Source organism: Bufo bufo, chromosome 10 (genome assembly GCF_905171765.1).
Source record: "Bufo bufo chromosome 10, aBufBuf1.1, whole genome shotgun sequence".
Taxonomy (NCBI): Eukaryota; Metazoa; Chordata; class Amphibia; order Anura; family Bufonidae; genus Bufo; species Bufo bufo.
This window is the reverse complement of record NC_053398.1, coordinates 84,152,774-84,168,677: the sequence shown is the minus strand read 5'-3', so window position 1 is coordinate 84,168,677 and position 15,904 is coordinate 84,152,774. Positions and strand designations below refer to the sequence as shown.

At 45.0% G+C, this 15,904-nt stretch overlaps 1 protein-coding gene across 6 annotated transcripts in view; it reads left to right on the top strand.

Moving 5' to 3' along the window:
- RIPOR1 (RHO family interacting cell polarization regulator 1) overlaps nucleotides 1-15,904 on the top strand; it is a 381,181-nt gene that overhangs the window by 234,708 nt on the left and 130,569 nt on the right. For all 6 annotated transcript variants that reach the window (XM_040410140.1, XM_040410139.1, XM_040410137.1 and 3 more), the window contains one exon: nucleotides 6,401-7,276. In XM_040410140.1, the coding sequence (XP_040266074.1) occupies nucleotides 6,401-7,276 (876 nt within the window). The remainder of the gene's footprint in view (nucleotides 1-6,400; nucleotides 7,277-15,904) is intronic.

Genomic DNA, 15,904 nt, shown 5'->3' with positions numbered 1-15,904 from the left:
ACCCACCAGTATTCTTCCTGTCCCTACAGGGGATACACGCAGAGAGGTTCCCTGCTCTAGGGTTGAAGAAATTCTACAAGAACTTTTAGAGCCTAAGGCTGGGACTTAGATCGGGGGGTGTCCAGCCTCTCCTTCAAGGTCTCAAATAGCCTTGCTAACACCTCTCGGGGTAGAGGTCCCTTAGCAGCTCGGAACCCACTTGGCTGAGTCCGAGCCTATAGGTGGGTTCTCTGATGGCCTGGGTTCGATATTTGGGTTTATCCTCATCCTTCCTACCCTATAAGTAGCCGTGCCAGTACTACTTATGTGGAGGTCACCTGGCTTGCTTCTAACCCTGAAGTGGGTAATGCAGCTGGTGGTTACCTCACTATGGACGGCTATGGGTTCATGGAGCTTGAATCTGCTGTTCCTTAATGGAGTTCAGCAGGATCGCGCCTCAGTGCATCTGAAACAGTCAGCAGCTGAAATGGGGCCTTTTCTTTTCTTTTTACCAATGCTCCGTGTGCAAGTGTTGGCAGAAGCTGCATGACCTTATTGGTGCTTGCTTTGGCAGCACATACTACAAGATTGATAAGTAAACCATGCAAACTATTTGTCAGGTAAGTAAACCATGCATGTGTTTAACCAGCTGGATTGCCTCAACATTACTAATTAATTGAGAATCTGTGTGGATCTAAATGGGAAGTAAGGCGATAGTAGCATCACCTGTTTCTTTAATGAGGACTGAATGTGGATTTTAAATTTTCAGCCTGCATTCAGTTGACAAGGTCGCAGACTTAAATCTTTCAGGTCTAGCAACCTGGCTTAGTTATGTCTGACTTGATTCCTTTATCTAGAAAAAATGTATCTGTGCCTGGCGTGCCGCCTCATGGCCTCTGTGCCTGGCGTGCCGCCTCATGGCCTCTGTGCCTGGCGTGCCGCCTCATGGCCTCTGTGCCTGGCGTGCCTCCTCATGGCCTCTGTGCCTGGCGTGCCGCCTCATGGCCTCTGTGCCCGGCTTGCCACCTCATTGCCTCTGTGCCCGGCGTGCCGCCTCATGGCCTCTGTGCCCGGCGTGCCGCCTCATGGCCTCTGTGCCCGGCGTGCCGCCTCATGGCCTCTGTGCCCGGCGTGCCGCCTCATGGCCTCTGTGCCCGGCGTGCCGCCTCATGGCCGGCTGACAACTGCCACCATGCCCATTCACGTTCTACAGTTTAGCGCAAAGCTGTATTTGGAGCCACATTCCTCCTTGGACAATGTGGACAACAATAATGGAAATTGTATGTAATTCAGTGCAAGACATATGTATACCAGCCATGTGATTTATAGGGTATAGTATACTCTACACCTGGAGATAGTATGGGTCAGCCTGAAGTTAAAGGAACATTAGTGTGACCAGAGCACTGAAATTTAGTAAAGATCCTACTCAGACCTGTTATAATTGGAGGCAGCACCATCCTGGCTGGGAATTCGTCTTGTATGGATTATAGCTACCCCAACTAAACTCTTCTGTTATTCTGTCTATTTGCACCTAAGGGTGCTGATGTCACAAACATTAGGGACCCTGCCTTCATTGCACCTAATGCCCATAACCTCAAGGGCACCTCTGTCACCTCCGGGAAGGAGACTCCCCTCACTGCACGCCAATCCAGGGAGCTACAAAACGGCAATATAGACTGTGCATTCCTCTGTCCACATTCACACTTACAGCCATGCTCACACATATAAGCTGCGGCTATGTACGCTGCACAGGTCCTGTAACCTTTTGCCACTCCTCAGCCCCTGTGTCTCCTGGCCAGTGCCATTTAAAGATCTTGTGAAACCCTCAAGACAAGTGATTTTCTGTAAATGTCAACTTATGCCCTTGAGTTCATACCAACACCTCCTGGTACGGGATCCCAAGCTTGTCCTGCAGTGGTATGTAGTTAATGGTACAGTCTCGGTTACCTCATCGTTTATGTCCATGCCTGCCGTGTGCCAGTGCTGTCAGCTTGGCTCTGTTTCTTACATATAACTTGTAGATATTCCTTAGTTTTTTTTATCATATTATAACAATTAAGCTCTTGGGAATGAACTGCAATGGGTGTCTGCAGTAAATTTTTACTCGGTGTAGTGGTTATATATGATGTTACAATATTTTATCTGGTTTTATAGCGAGTCGCTTTTACGCAGTGGTACTTACCATATAAGCTAGACTTAGAGATAAAGAGCATATTTTTTATGGCCGATGTCTAATAAGACAATTTATTCTTCCTCTAATTACTGTATTTTTCGCTTTATAAGACACACCCGATAAGACGCACCTAGGTTTTAGCGGAGGACAATAAGAAAAAAATATTTTTCATTAGACCTCAGATCAGGCCAGCAATCAGACACCCAATGTCAATCATACCACATCTGACAGCCCCAATCAGACCCCCAATGTTAAAAAGACCCTCGCTCAGACAGACCTCAGATCAGCTCCCCCATGGCATTTATTAGCCCCCCATGCCATTTATCAACCCTCACTATGAGCCTCCATGCCATCTATGAGCCTCCATTATGAGCCCCCATGCCATTTATCAGCCCCAGTGCCATATATTAGCCCCCAGTGCCATTTATTAGCCCCCATTATGAGCCCCCAGTGCCATTTATTAGCCCCCATGGCACAGATAAAAAAAAAAAAAACCTACCTCTCCTGCTTCTGGATGCCGCCGCTCCTCACCTCCAGTGCGCTCTGTTTTCTTCCTGCTGTGGCTGTGCTGTGTTACGACGCGCACAGCATGAGGTCACAGAGCGCCTTCACACTGTGCGCAGCCACACCACAGCTGAGGACCAGGAAGTGGTGAGTACAGAGCCTTTGCTGTTTCCTGGTCCTCCGGTACTAATGAGCGCTTCCATAATGGAGACGCAGGGCCATTTCCCCCCCACTTTTGGGGGGAAAAAGTGCGTCTTATAAAGCGAAAATTACGGTAAGCATTTAAGTCTATAAACAGAGGTAGGTCTGATTAAGAATGCAGATAAAGAGACATTTCAGAGTTACGACTGGGTTCACAAATTCTGTCATCAAGATTTTGTTTTCTGGCAGAATCAAAAAGTTTCTGTCTCAGGTTTATTCCTGATTCTGTGATCTGTTGTCCTTAGACTTAGCCCCCCCCTAAATTATCATTTGGTACATCTCCTGTTGTGCTGTCACGAGGGATGAGCTGGAAAATAGGAATTAGATTTATCGGTAATTCGGTTTCCAGAGATTCCCTCATGACCACACCCGTACATTTCCTCCCTTACTAACTACTATGTAAATATTGCATATAAGATTTTCTTATGATTTTAATAAATCTGTTGCATCCATCCTGGTGTGGTAATCTGGAAAAACACTAGTGGGTGGAGGTGGGAGGGACCTTTTAAAGGGTTTCTGTCATCAGAATTAACCCTATGAAACTAGCTGACATTAGCAATGTGCTAATGTCAGCTGAACCGAACTAGCCTATTTCTACGCGCGCTATCACATCCCCTGATCTAGCTCTTCTTCAGTCACTGCCCCTTTATCATAAGTCTTCTGAACTTCATCCCTTGTCAAACATCCATGCCCCATGCACTCAAATGCACAACAAATATCAGCTGGGGACTGGCTCATGTAAGTTCATATATACTGTGCTATTTTATTATGGCCGCACCATTGTACAAAACAAGCAATTTTTACCTTTTGTGTTACCCCTATAACCTCATAGATTGTAAGCTCTTGTGAGCAGGGCCCTTACTCCTCTTGTTTTAATTGTTGACTTGTTTGTTGCTGTGTAATTTATGACTTTTTGTACGTGAACCCTCCAGTCGTAAAGTTCTGTGGAATATGGTGCTCTATATAATTATTATTTCTAATATTTGTGCATTGCTTTTGTATGTGAGTTTTAGGTGCTGTTTGTTTGGATGCTTCTTTTTTTTTTTTTTTTACTTCTGTTTGTCACAAAGTTACATGAACCTATGGCCGCTTTCACACGAGCGTATTGAAATCCGTCAGTATTCTGGCTCAGGATCCTGATTTATATACCATCAGTATTGTCATCAGGATTTACATAGTAACATAGTATATAAGGCCGAAAAAAGACATTTGTCCATCCAGTTCGGCCTGTTATGCTGCAAGTTGATCCAGAGGAAGGCAAAAAAAACTGAGGTACAAGCCAATTTTCCCCACTTTAGGGGGAAAAAATTCCTTTCTGACTCCAATCAGGATTTCCATGCGTATTTCTTTCTTCCTTCATTATTTATGCACTGCACATACTGTAATTTGTGTATTTGAAAGCAAATTTGCACAAAACTCGAACATGCTGTGTATTTCAAATGCTGACGGAAATTACCGTATTTTTCGCCCTATAAGACGCACCCCCCCCATAAAAAGTGGGGGAGGGGGAATAGTAGTGCGTCTTATGGGGCAAATGCTGCGACCGTCTTGTTTATGGCTGAGAGGGAGGAGGGGCTGGGGGCCGGCATCTGGTTCTGTAATGGCAGCGAGGCCCGGTGCAGTCACTGTATTCTACTACACTGGGCCCCGCTCACTGTAGTATAATCCTATCTAACTTGTGGGTATTGTTAAAGTATTCAAATCATCTTAAGTAGCTCACTACGTCACGCGCCTGCTCCGCCCACTTTATGAAAGAAGCAGTGAATGAAGTCGTGAGCTACACTGCGAGCGCCCTTCCGCCCCGCCTCCTGGCTGCCAAGAAGTTAGTAGTAAGTAGTACAGCGGTGGATTTAAGAGGATTTGAATACTTTAACAATACCCTCAAGTTAGATATGATTATAGTACAGTGAGCAGGGCCCGGTGTAGTAGAATACAGTGACTGCACCGGGCCGCGTTGCCATTACAGAACCAGATGCCAGCCCCCCATTCACTACACAGGGACACTGTTATGGGGGATCTGTGGATGACAAATTAGATAAGATGCTATATATGTTTCATCCACAGATGCCTCCATAACAGTGCCATCCACAGATGCCCCCTTAACAGTGCCATCCACAGATGCCCCCTTAACAGTGCCATCCACAGATGCCCCCTTAACAGTGCCATCCACAGATGCCCCCTTAACAGTGCCATCCACAGATGCCCCCTTAACAGTGCCATCCACAGATGCCCCCTTAACAGTGCCATCCACAGATGCCCCCTTAACAGTGCCATCCACAGATGCCCCCTTAACAGTGCCATCCACAGATGCCCCCTTAACAGTGCCATCCACAGATGCCCCCCCTTAACAGTGCCATCCACAGATGCCCCCTTAACAGTGCCATCCACAGATGCCCCCTTAACAGTGCCATCCACAGATGCCCCCTTAACAGTGCCATCCACAGATCGCCCCCCCCCCCCACAGTGCCATCCACAGATCGCCCCCCCCTTAACAGTGCCATCCACAGATCGCCCCCCCTTAACAGTGCCATCCACAGATCGCCCCCCCCTTAACAGTGCCATCCACAGATCGCCCCCCCCTTAACAGTGCCATCCACAGATCGCCCCCCCCTTAACAGTGCCATCCACAGATCGCCCCCCCTTAACAGTGCCATCCACAGATCGCCCCCCCTTAACAGTGCCATCCACAGATCGCCCCCCCTTAACAGTGCCATCCTCAGATCGCCCCCCCCTTAACAGTGCCATCCACAGATCACCATTAGTTCAAAATATTTTTTTCTTATTTTCCTCCTCAAAAACCTAGGTGCATCTTATGGGGCAAAAAATACGTTATACCCCCATGTGAATAGCTCTATTAATTAACATTAGCAGCGGATTCCGGAACATAAAATCCGGACTATATACGCATTGCAAATACGCTTGTCTGAAAGCGGCCTATACATGGTTGTCAACAGTCTGTCAAGGCAACTGCAATTATTAGGTTGTCTGCTTTCAGAAAATATATAGGTTTAGGGGTGCACTTTCTTTATTTTTCTGTATTTTATAGGTAGAAATTTTTTAAAAGTAACAATCTTGAATCTTCCAGAATTTTTGTGTTGATGATTTTATGAAGGTATGTGTGTGTAACTTTAGGCCTAAGTGGTATGTCTGAACCCTGCACACATTGAACTTTTATTTGTAGGTGGTGTGGTGGATATACCTTTCTGCTTGGATCACACTTTTACCACTGATATCAACATTATTGCAATTTTTATGAAAAATTACACTTTGCCTTAAAATTGCATAAAGATTTGTGCGTGTAACATCCTGGGTGTCTGCTTTCAGAAAATATGTGGTTATGGGGCCCATATTTATTTGTACATGTCAAAACTGAGAGAGTTTTCCTGGCTACCGAAAGTGCAAAATGTCCAGACACCCGTAACACCTTTCCTGTATGACAAAAGACTAATTGTAATAAGAATGAATAGTTTAAAAAGTTTCTTAACATCTGCTTGAGGCTCTCTAAAAAGTAAATTTTAATCATTTGTATTTTACTACTTCTAGAATATGTTACGACGTCAGGATGATTTGGAAAATGGAGCTGCCTGGTCAATTTCTTCAGAATCTTCTGATGATTCCTCTAGCCCACAGTTACCTAGCAGTACTTGGCATACTCCCAAGAACATTGTTCAACCTGAACTTCAGGCATCTGCTCCAGATATAGAAATATCCTTTACACAAACAGATGAAAGTGTGGTCACAGGAGCAGATATTTCAACCCAGGAAGTGGAAAACGATGTAAAAATAGGTAATGAAATAGTGGCATCAACAAAAGGCTCTGTAGCTAATGGCCATGTAGTATACTCAAGGACATTAAGCCATATAAGTGAAGTAAGCTTTGATGCTGCAGGTTCAGATTTCCATGTCTTGGATGAACCTCAGATAACACTACCATTGGATAAGGATGTCTTGGAAAGTGTTGCTGTTCAAGACAACTGTGAAAAAGTTGACAGTTTTCAAATCACTGCACAATTAACCTGTGCTAAGGAAGAGGAAAAGGAAATACTTCACATAAAACCTGAAGCAGATGTGGAGCAAGTGATCATTGATTCAAGTCAGTCATTGAATTCAGAGACTCAAGTACAGGAGATTGTACCTTGTGCTGAAGAGTTTGAACTTGTGTTAAATAACCTTGTTGAGACTCAGCAGTCTGTAGTTCATGGTTCTCCCACTAATCCTCCATGTTTGGACACTGTTCCAGAAGAGAGGGAGAGTCCCATCTTTGCAGTAGTATACTCTGACTCCACAAAAAGGAAGAATGTTGATGGTGTGGATGAGGCAATTAATTCCTTGAGTTCATCACTGGATGACTACCGGGGCCAGTTCCCTGAATTACAGGCACTTGAAATTAAACTCCGACATCTGGAAGAGATTCTCATGGTAAGTTATTTAATGTTTGCATTAAGTTAGGAATAATCTTTTTCTGTTGTGATGGCAGTTAAAGGGTTTCTGTCACCCCACTAAAGTGATTTTTTATTTTTGGGCTAGTTAAATTAGCTATATAGCGATATATTAAAATATAATAGTGTTCCTTACTTTGATCCAGCAGTTTAGTCAAAAAACGAAGTTTTATCATATGCAAATTCGGTCTCTACCAGCAAGTAGGGCGTCTACTTGCTGGTAGCTGCTGCAGAAATCCGCCCCCTCCTCTTGTTGATTGACAGGGCCAGCCGGGATCTCCTCCTCCGGCCAGCCCTGTCGGCATTTCAAAAATCGCGCGCCCGTGTTGAATCTGCACAGGCGCTCTGAGATGAGGAGGCTCATCTCCTCAGAACTCCCTCAGTGCGCCTGCGCCGATGACATCTTCTATTTCGATGATGTCATCGGCGCAGGCGCACTGAGGGAGCTCTGAGGAGACGAGCCTCCTCATCTCAGAGCGCCTGCGCAGATTCAACACGGGCGCGCGATTTTTGAAATGCCGACAGGGCTGGCCGGAGGAGGAGATTCCGGCTGGCCCTGTCAATCAACAAGAGGAGGGGGCGGATTTCTGCAGCAGCTACCAGCAAGTAGACGCCCTACTTGCTGGTAGAGACCGAATTTGCATATGATAAAACTTCGTTTTTTGACTAAACTGCTGGATCAAAGTAAGGAACACTATTATATTTTAATATATCGCTATATAACTAATTTAACTAGCCCAAAAAAAAAAAATCACTTTAGTGGGGTGACAGAAACCCTTTAACTCCAAGAACATTTGTCGTACTGAAAAAGTCTAGTCTCCAATGATTGTGGTTCTGCTGGTTCAATAAAATCCAATTTTGATTGTTTGATTTTGTTAGGGAGAAAAAGCTGTAGAAACCAGAAACTCTCCAGTGTATAGTCTTTGCCAAGTGGGATCCTTTGAATATTTCTTAGTCAGCTGTAGTAACGCTTAGGTTTTGAATGTGCAATTAGGCTTTTCATTTTTTGTATATGTAAAAATCCTATCCCCCATGCCTGTGGGGTCAAAGCGCTCACTACACCCCTCAATAGGTTCCTTGAAGGGTGTAGTTTCCAAAATGGGGCACTTTTTGGGGGTTTCCACTGTAGGGGTAGCTCAGGGTCTCTTCAAATGTGACATGGCGCCAGAAAACCATGCCAGCAAAATCTGCTCTAAAACCCATATGGTGCTCCTCCCTTTCTGAGCCCTATGATGTGCCCATACAGCAGTATAAGACCACATACGACATGTTTCTGTATTCAGGAGAAAATGGGTGACACACGTTGTCCTTTTTTTTTTCACGTTACGCCTTGTAAAATTTAAAATCTTGGGCTAAAGCAACATTTTATTGGAAAAAAGTTATTTTATCATTTTCACAGCTATGTAGTTCTAAATTCTATGAAATATCCTCATTACACCCTTGAAAATTTCCTTGAGGGGTGTATTTTCCAAAATGGGGTCACTTCTTGGGGGTTTCCACTGTAGAGGTACCTCAGGGTCTCTTCAAATGCGACATTGCCCCCGAAAATGATTCCAGTAAAATTGCTCCTTTGCTTCTGAGCCCTTCAGTATGCCCTTACAGAAGTTTATGACCACCTATGGGGTGTATCTGTCGAACTACGGTAATAAATATTGCTTTAATTCCTATGGACCACCTAAAGGATTAACAAAGTTTGTTAAATCCGTTTGGAATAATTTGAGTAATGTAGTTTCTAAAAAGGGGTAATTTATGGGTGTTATGTAAGCCCCTCATAGTGACTTAAGAACTGAATTGGTCCTTAAATTGGTTTGGGAAATTTTCAGAAAATTAAAAAAAATTGCTTCTAAAGTTTAAAAAAATAAAATTACATTTACAAAATGATGCCAACATAAGGCAGACACGGCTGTAAGCACACTGTGGTCTTCAGAGTGCCTGATAAAGGGCGATTGTTAGCCCGAAACGTTGCAACTGATATACCACTTACTCCGGCTGAAATAATATGAAGTGAAATAAAACCATTAATTATCATCACTTAAGGAGTGCTGTCTAAATATTTGTGTGATACCTACAGTTCTTGAAGTGGAGCTGCAGAACACAACCCGGACGTGCACCCACCCTTGCCTTTTATTGTAAAGAGTGCTGTGGCCTATTTACTTAAAAAGATAATAAATATTATGGTATTTATAAGTAAAGGTTGAAACTTATCGACTCAAATTTACCAGTAATATGAAGTACGATGTGTCACGAGAAAGCCTTCTCATAATTAGATTAAAAAAAGCATTCCAAACTTATTACCACATAGTTAAAGAGGTTGTCTCACTTCAGTAAATAGCATTTATTATGTAGAGGAAGTCACTTACTAATGTATTGTTATCTATATTGCTTCCTTTGCTGGCTGGATTCATTTTTCCATCACATTATACACTGCTTGTTTTCATGGTTAGGACCACCCTGCAATCCAGCAGCAGTGGTCGTGCATGCACACTATAGAAAAAAGCAGTAGGCCATTTGCGGTCCCGGCCACCAGAGAGGCTGATGCTTTTTCCTATAGTGTGCAAGCACGACCACCACTGATGGATTGCATGGTGGTCATTAGAGATGATCGAATCAAACTAAGTGGAATGTGATCCGAATTTTAGCAAAAATTTGATTCGCAACGAATGCGAATTTCCTCGCGCTTCGTGGTAACGAATTACAATTTTTCCTAAAATGGCGGCTACATGTGTGAGGACATGGGGCAAGGAACTCTGGGAAGGCGGGCTGACCCATAATGCCATGCATGCAGCCAATCAGCAGCCAGCCCTGTGATGTCACAGCCCTATAAATATGGCGGCCATCTTAGAGTCAGACATTTTCCAGTGTTCTGACCTGCAGGGACAGACATGAGAAGGCGCTAGGGACTGCAATAGGAAAAACCACATTGTGAGAAAAAAAATGAAAAAACTATTTAAGTGCAGGGAAAGGACAGGGAGGAATTATTTCACAGCATCTTTGTGCAGGGAGAGACATCTGAAGTCGGTAGGGACAGTGCTAGAAAAACCTTATTGTGAAAAAATAAAAAAAAAGCGATTTACAAGTGCAGGGAAACATTATTTGGGGATCCAAATAGCTATTATACAGCTCTGGCATTCCAGCAATTTGTTCTTGGGGTGCAAGTGCCATGTTGAAAAGCCTTTAGTAGCTTATATCTGTGGAAAAAGAAATATATATGCACATTTTACTTCTGCAGTTATATGTGGTGAAAGCGTTCAGTGTCCTATTTCATTACCAAAAGGAAAAAAATATATACACCCTTCACTGTTTAGCGTTTAGTGGCCTATTTCAGTACAAAAATAAATATATATTCTCAGTTCACGTGTCACAGTCCCTCCTGTGAGAGAGGTGAGAAGATTGGATAGACTTGCTGCACGTGAGGCTGACAGGTCTCTCAGTTTTCCTCTATGTATGTTGTTTGGCAGGATCTCTGCTCTCCTCAGGTGCCACTCGTTATCAGTGATGAGGCTCTATTTAGATCCGCCTCACACTGCTGACCATGTGGTTGATGGTTTCTGCTTGAAGTAGCTAGTGCTGGTTTGTCTTGGATCTCCTGCTTCTCCATACATCTCTAAGCTAAGTACTTGTTGCCTTCACTGTTTATTATCTGGTGTGTGTTGTTTCTAGGCCTCAGGGAAATGCAGGTTCCTTCATTCTGGAAGGGACCAGCTGTCTCATCCCCTACCACCTATCCTAGGGCTCGTCAGTTTTAGTAGGGCTTTAGGTATCCGGTGTATGAGTATTTCCACCATCAGGATCTGCTCATACTGGCAGGAGTTAGGGAAAGGCCTAGGGATTACTAGGAGGTCACATCCCTCTTCCTTAGCTTTTGAGGCCTAGATTGTTGTCTATTCGTTGTGGTGTGTATTTGGTGTTTTCCCTTCCCCTAAACTGTTGTTCAAATTCTTTGTTTTATCAGTGCAGCTATGGATACTGTTTCTGCACTGTTTGATCGTATGCAGGGGCTGTCTTTGGAGATGGCTAACCTCCGCACGGCTGTTTCACAGTTTTAGAGACCACAGGCGGTGGGTTCCAGCAGCGGGAACCAGGCCTGCCCTAAACCGAAGGTTGCTCTCCCGGATAGGTTTTCCGGGGGAAGTGACAACTTTGTTCGGTTCAGGGAATCGTGAAAATTATATTTCAGACTGCGTCCTAGCTCTTCTGGGGACGAGAGTCAGAGAGTGGGGATTATTATTTAGTTGCTGAAATGTGACGCTCAGTCTTTGGCTTTCTCTTTGCCGACTGGTTCACAATCCCTCCGGTTGGTAGATTAATTTTTCAGAGCTTATCTACGATGACCCAGATCGGGTTTCCCTGGCCGAATCTAAGTTGCTTTGCTTGCGGCAGGGAGAGCGTTCAGCTGAGTCCTATTGCTCTGAATTTAGGATGTGGGCAACTGATACAGAGTGGAATGACCTAGCGCTCCGTAGTCAATTTTGTCAAGGACTGTCTGAGAACCTGAAGGACGCCTTGGTATTTCACACAAATCCAGAGTCATTGGAGGCGGCCATGTCTCTGGCGGTGCGTATTGATGGACTCCTTTGGGAGAGATCTAAAGTTCCTCTCGCTCAGGACGTATTATCATACAGGGAAGTGGGCTCTTCTGACACTCTAGGTAAAGAGACACTCGAGCTAGTCTCTGATGATGAGCCAATGCAATTGGGTCAGGTCACACTTGGACCAGGTGATAAAAACTTTAGGGTTAAGAAAAGACTTTGCTTTTTCTGTGGTCAAGGAGGAAATTTTATTAACGAATGTTACAGGTTAAGGGGAAGGGAAAACGCCAAATACACACCACAACGAATAGACAACAATCTAGGCCTCAAATGCAAGTAAAGCCTTGGCCTTTTCCTAACTCCTGCCAGTATGAGCAGATCCTGATATTGACTAAGAAGACAGGTTGGCATTCGCAGGAGGTGCTCAAACCCACATGTAGTTGTGCATATATATAGGGGAGCAAATCCTGCACTTGTGGCCCGTTGCTAATGGCAATCCTCAGCAAAATGCATAGGGTGGAGGATGCCCGCGGCGAACCACAAGTACCACAATAGACATCCTACACAAGGTAACAAGTGCGGATGTGATAATATAACAATATAACAAAATAATAAAGATAGATGCACTCTGCAGTCTCACTAAACCCTCAAACTGATTTTAAAATTGAGAGATTAGTCAACATGTCCTACGGTGTAGAGCATGTCTAAGCCCGGGCACCACGCCAAGGTTTCTCAAGTAGCCCGGGACCTAACACTCTCCTACCTGAGCCGTTTGGGCAATACCAGGAGCCAGTGGGCAAATTACAGGAGCATCAGGCCGACTCACAAACAGCTCACCTAGTTACCTCCAGCATATAGGATTCTATATATACAAAATGTCTTCTTAGTTTGTATATATAGAATCCTGGAGGTGTATAAACTCCAATTTAAATGTGCCTGTTTTCCATTTACAGGCCACATCTAGGTGCACCTGTAAAGCCTGGGACATATCAGCCAGTCTTGAGTGGGACTTGCAGACTCCTCCCTCCTCCCATTGCAAGCATGGCTTCATGCTGGAGGTAACTAGGTGAGCTGTTTGTGAGTCGGTCTGATGCTCCTGTAATTTGCCCACTGGCTCCTGGTATTGCCCAAACGGCTCAGGTAGGAGAGTGTTAGGTCCCGGGCTACTTGAGAAACCTTGGCGTGGTGCCCGGGCTTAGACATGCTCTACACCGTAGGACATGTTGACTAATCTCTCAATTTTAAAATCAATTTGAGGGTTTAGTGAGACTGCAGAGTGCACCTATCTTTGTTATTTTGTTATATTGTCAGATCCTGATATTGGAATTACTCATACACCGGATACCTAAAGCCCTTCTAAAACTGACGAGCCCTAGGATAGGTAGCAGGGGATGAGACAGCTGGTTCCTTCCAGAATGAAGGAACCTGCGTCTCCCTCAGGCCTAGAAACAACACACACCAGATAATAAGAAACAGCGAAGACAACAAGTACTTAGCTTAGAGATGCACAGAGAAGCAGGAGATCCAAGACAAACCAGCACTAGCAACTCCAAGCAGAAACTATCAACCACATGGTCAGCAGTGTGAGGCAGATCTAAATAGAGCCTCATCACTGATAACGAGCGGCAACTGAGGAGAGGTGATATCCTGCCAAACAACAAAATACATAAAGGAAAACAGAGAGACCTGTCAGATAGCCTCATGCGCAGCAAGTCTATCCGATCTTCTCACCTCTCTCACAGGAGGGACCGTGACATCATGTCAGTGGTTATATGTCTTAAAAGCGTTTAGTGGCCTATTTAATTACAAAAAGAAAAATATATTCTCAGTTCACGTCGACTGTTGTGTGTTGAAAGCATGGCTGGGAGTCAGCAGGGTGGCAGCAGTGGAAGGTCGGGAGCCAAACGTGCCCGGGGTAGACCTACCTGCCTGGGAAGTAGTGGTGCAGGGGTTCACAGAAGCAGTGATGGTAGCAATCAGTCAGTGCGGACTGTTGGGGGGGGGGGGGGGGAAATCACCTACTCTGCAGTGTGGCAGTTTTTTGTTAAGCTGCCGGAGGAGGTTAACATGGCCATATGTAGAATATGTTGGCACCACAGCCCTGCGTCAACATATGCAGCGTCACCATATGTGGTATCCTGCTGCTGCTACTGCCATCTCCACACTGTCACCTTGCAGGTCTGTGGTATCCTCCTGATGCTGCTGCCACCTTCATACTTTGTCATTGGGCCACTCTGTGGTCTCCTCATGTTGCCGCCAACTCCAGACTGTGTCATTGTGCCACTCTGTGGCCTCCTCCTGATGCTGCTGCCACCACCTCAACACTTTGTCATTGGGCCGCTCTGTGGCTTCCTCATGCTGCTGCCATCTCCACAATCTCTCGTCGTCGTGCTACTCTGTGGCCTCCTGATGCTGCTGCCACCTCCAGACTCTATCATTGTGCCACTCTGTTTCCTCCTCCTGATGCTACTGCTGCCGCCACCTTTTTTTTTGCATTAGCAATACTGATGGATTATTGAGCAAATGCTGACCGAGTGAAGGCTCTACTTGTATACGCGTTTAATAGAACAGGTTCTGTGGACATCTATGTGGAATCAGCTGGCGACGGTGTAAAAGGAGTGCGCTTCTTCTTGGCGCTAGCATCGACCTGTAAGGCTGAGTTCATACTTAAAGGGAATCTGTCACTAGCAATGTTTAAAATTTCTTTTTTTCATGGATCCATGTTTAATAAAGTACCTTTTTTCCATCTGTGTTCTTCTTTTCCATGTCAGTCTTGTCCTTTCTTCTAAAAATCGATTCTTAGGATATGCAAATGACGCTGTAAGGAGCCCAGAGGGGCGTTTTTCTTTCTCCACGGTGCCCAGGAACGCCCCTCTGAAGTGCCGTGCCCGCCTAAATATGAAAACTACTAACGCCTCCATGTTTAGCTGAATCGCCTCCCAGAGGCGCGGCTAAGTCCTCAACACCCCTCCTCCTCCTCAGCGCCGCGCTCTGCGAACACCCGATCCTCCTCTCGTCGGCGTCCCAAATCCCGCGCAGGCGCAGTGCCGGCGATTGCCTGCGCTCTGATAATACGGCTGAGGGCAACAGCTTCAACATAGTCACTGGGCTCGGCGCATGCCCAGTGACGATGTTGAAGCTGTTGCCCTCAGCCGTATTATCAGAGCGCAGGCAATCGCCGGCACTGCGCAGGATTTGGGACGCCGACGAGAGGAGGATCGGGTGTTCGCAGAGCGCGGCGCTGAGGAGGAGGAGGAGGGGGGTGTTGAGGACTTAGCCGCGCCTCTGGGAGGCGATTCAGCTAAACATGGAGGCGTTAGTAGCTTTCATATTTAGGCGGGCACGGCACTTCAGAGGGGCGTTCCTGGGCACCGTGGAGAAAGAAAAACGCCCCTCTGGGCTCCTTACAGCGTCATTTGCATATCCTAAGAATCGATTTTTAGAAGAAAGGACAAGACTGACATGGAAAAGAAGAACACAGATGGAAAAAAGGTACTTTATTAAACATGGATCCATGAAAAAAAAATTTTTAAACATTGCTAGTGACAGATTCCCTTTAAGTTATTTGGTCAGTTTTGGCCCTGTGACTGCCCAAATAAGTGAAGTGTGCAGGGATTCTAAGAGCGACGCCTGTCATCTGCATGTCTTACAATGTCTTACGGACTCGCAGTATTATTTCACTACCAAAGCAGACTCCCTATGCGTGTTACTACAAGGCACAGTGTTCTACACCACTATAAAGGCTCTCAGCAGCCAGGAAATAGACGTTTTTTTTTTAACGTAATTCACCGCAAATATATTGGGATCGATCCAAATTTTTCCTGAAAAATTTGGCGAAACGGCGAATCGAATTTTTTTTAAATTCACTCATCTCCTAACCATGGAAATGAGCAGTGCATAACTTGGAAAAATGAATTCAGCCAGCGAAGGAAGTAATATGTTAATTTTTTTATATTTCCGTTCACATAGCTGTATGAGGGCAAATTGTACTTTCTAATGCCACCATTAATTATGATATACAATGTAGTGGGAAACGGTAAATAAAATTACAGATGGGGTGGAATTATAAAAAAGAAACG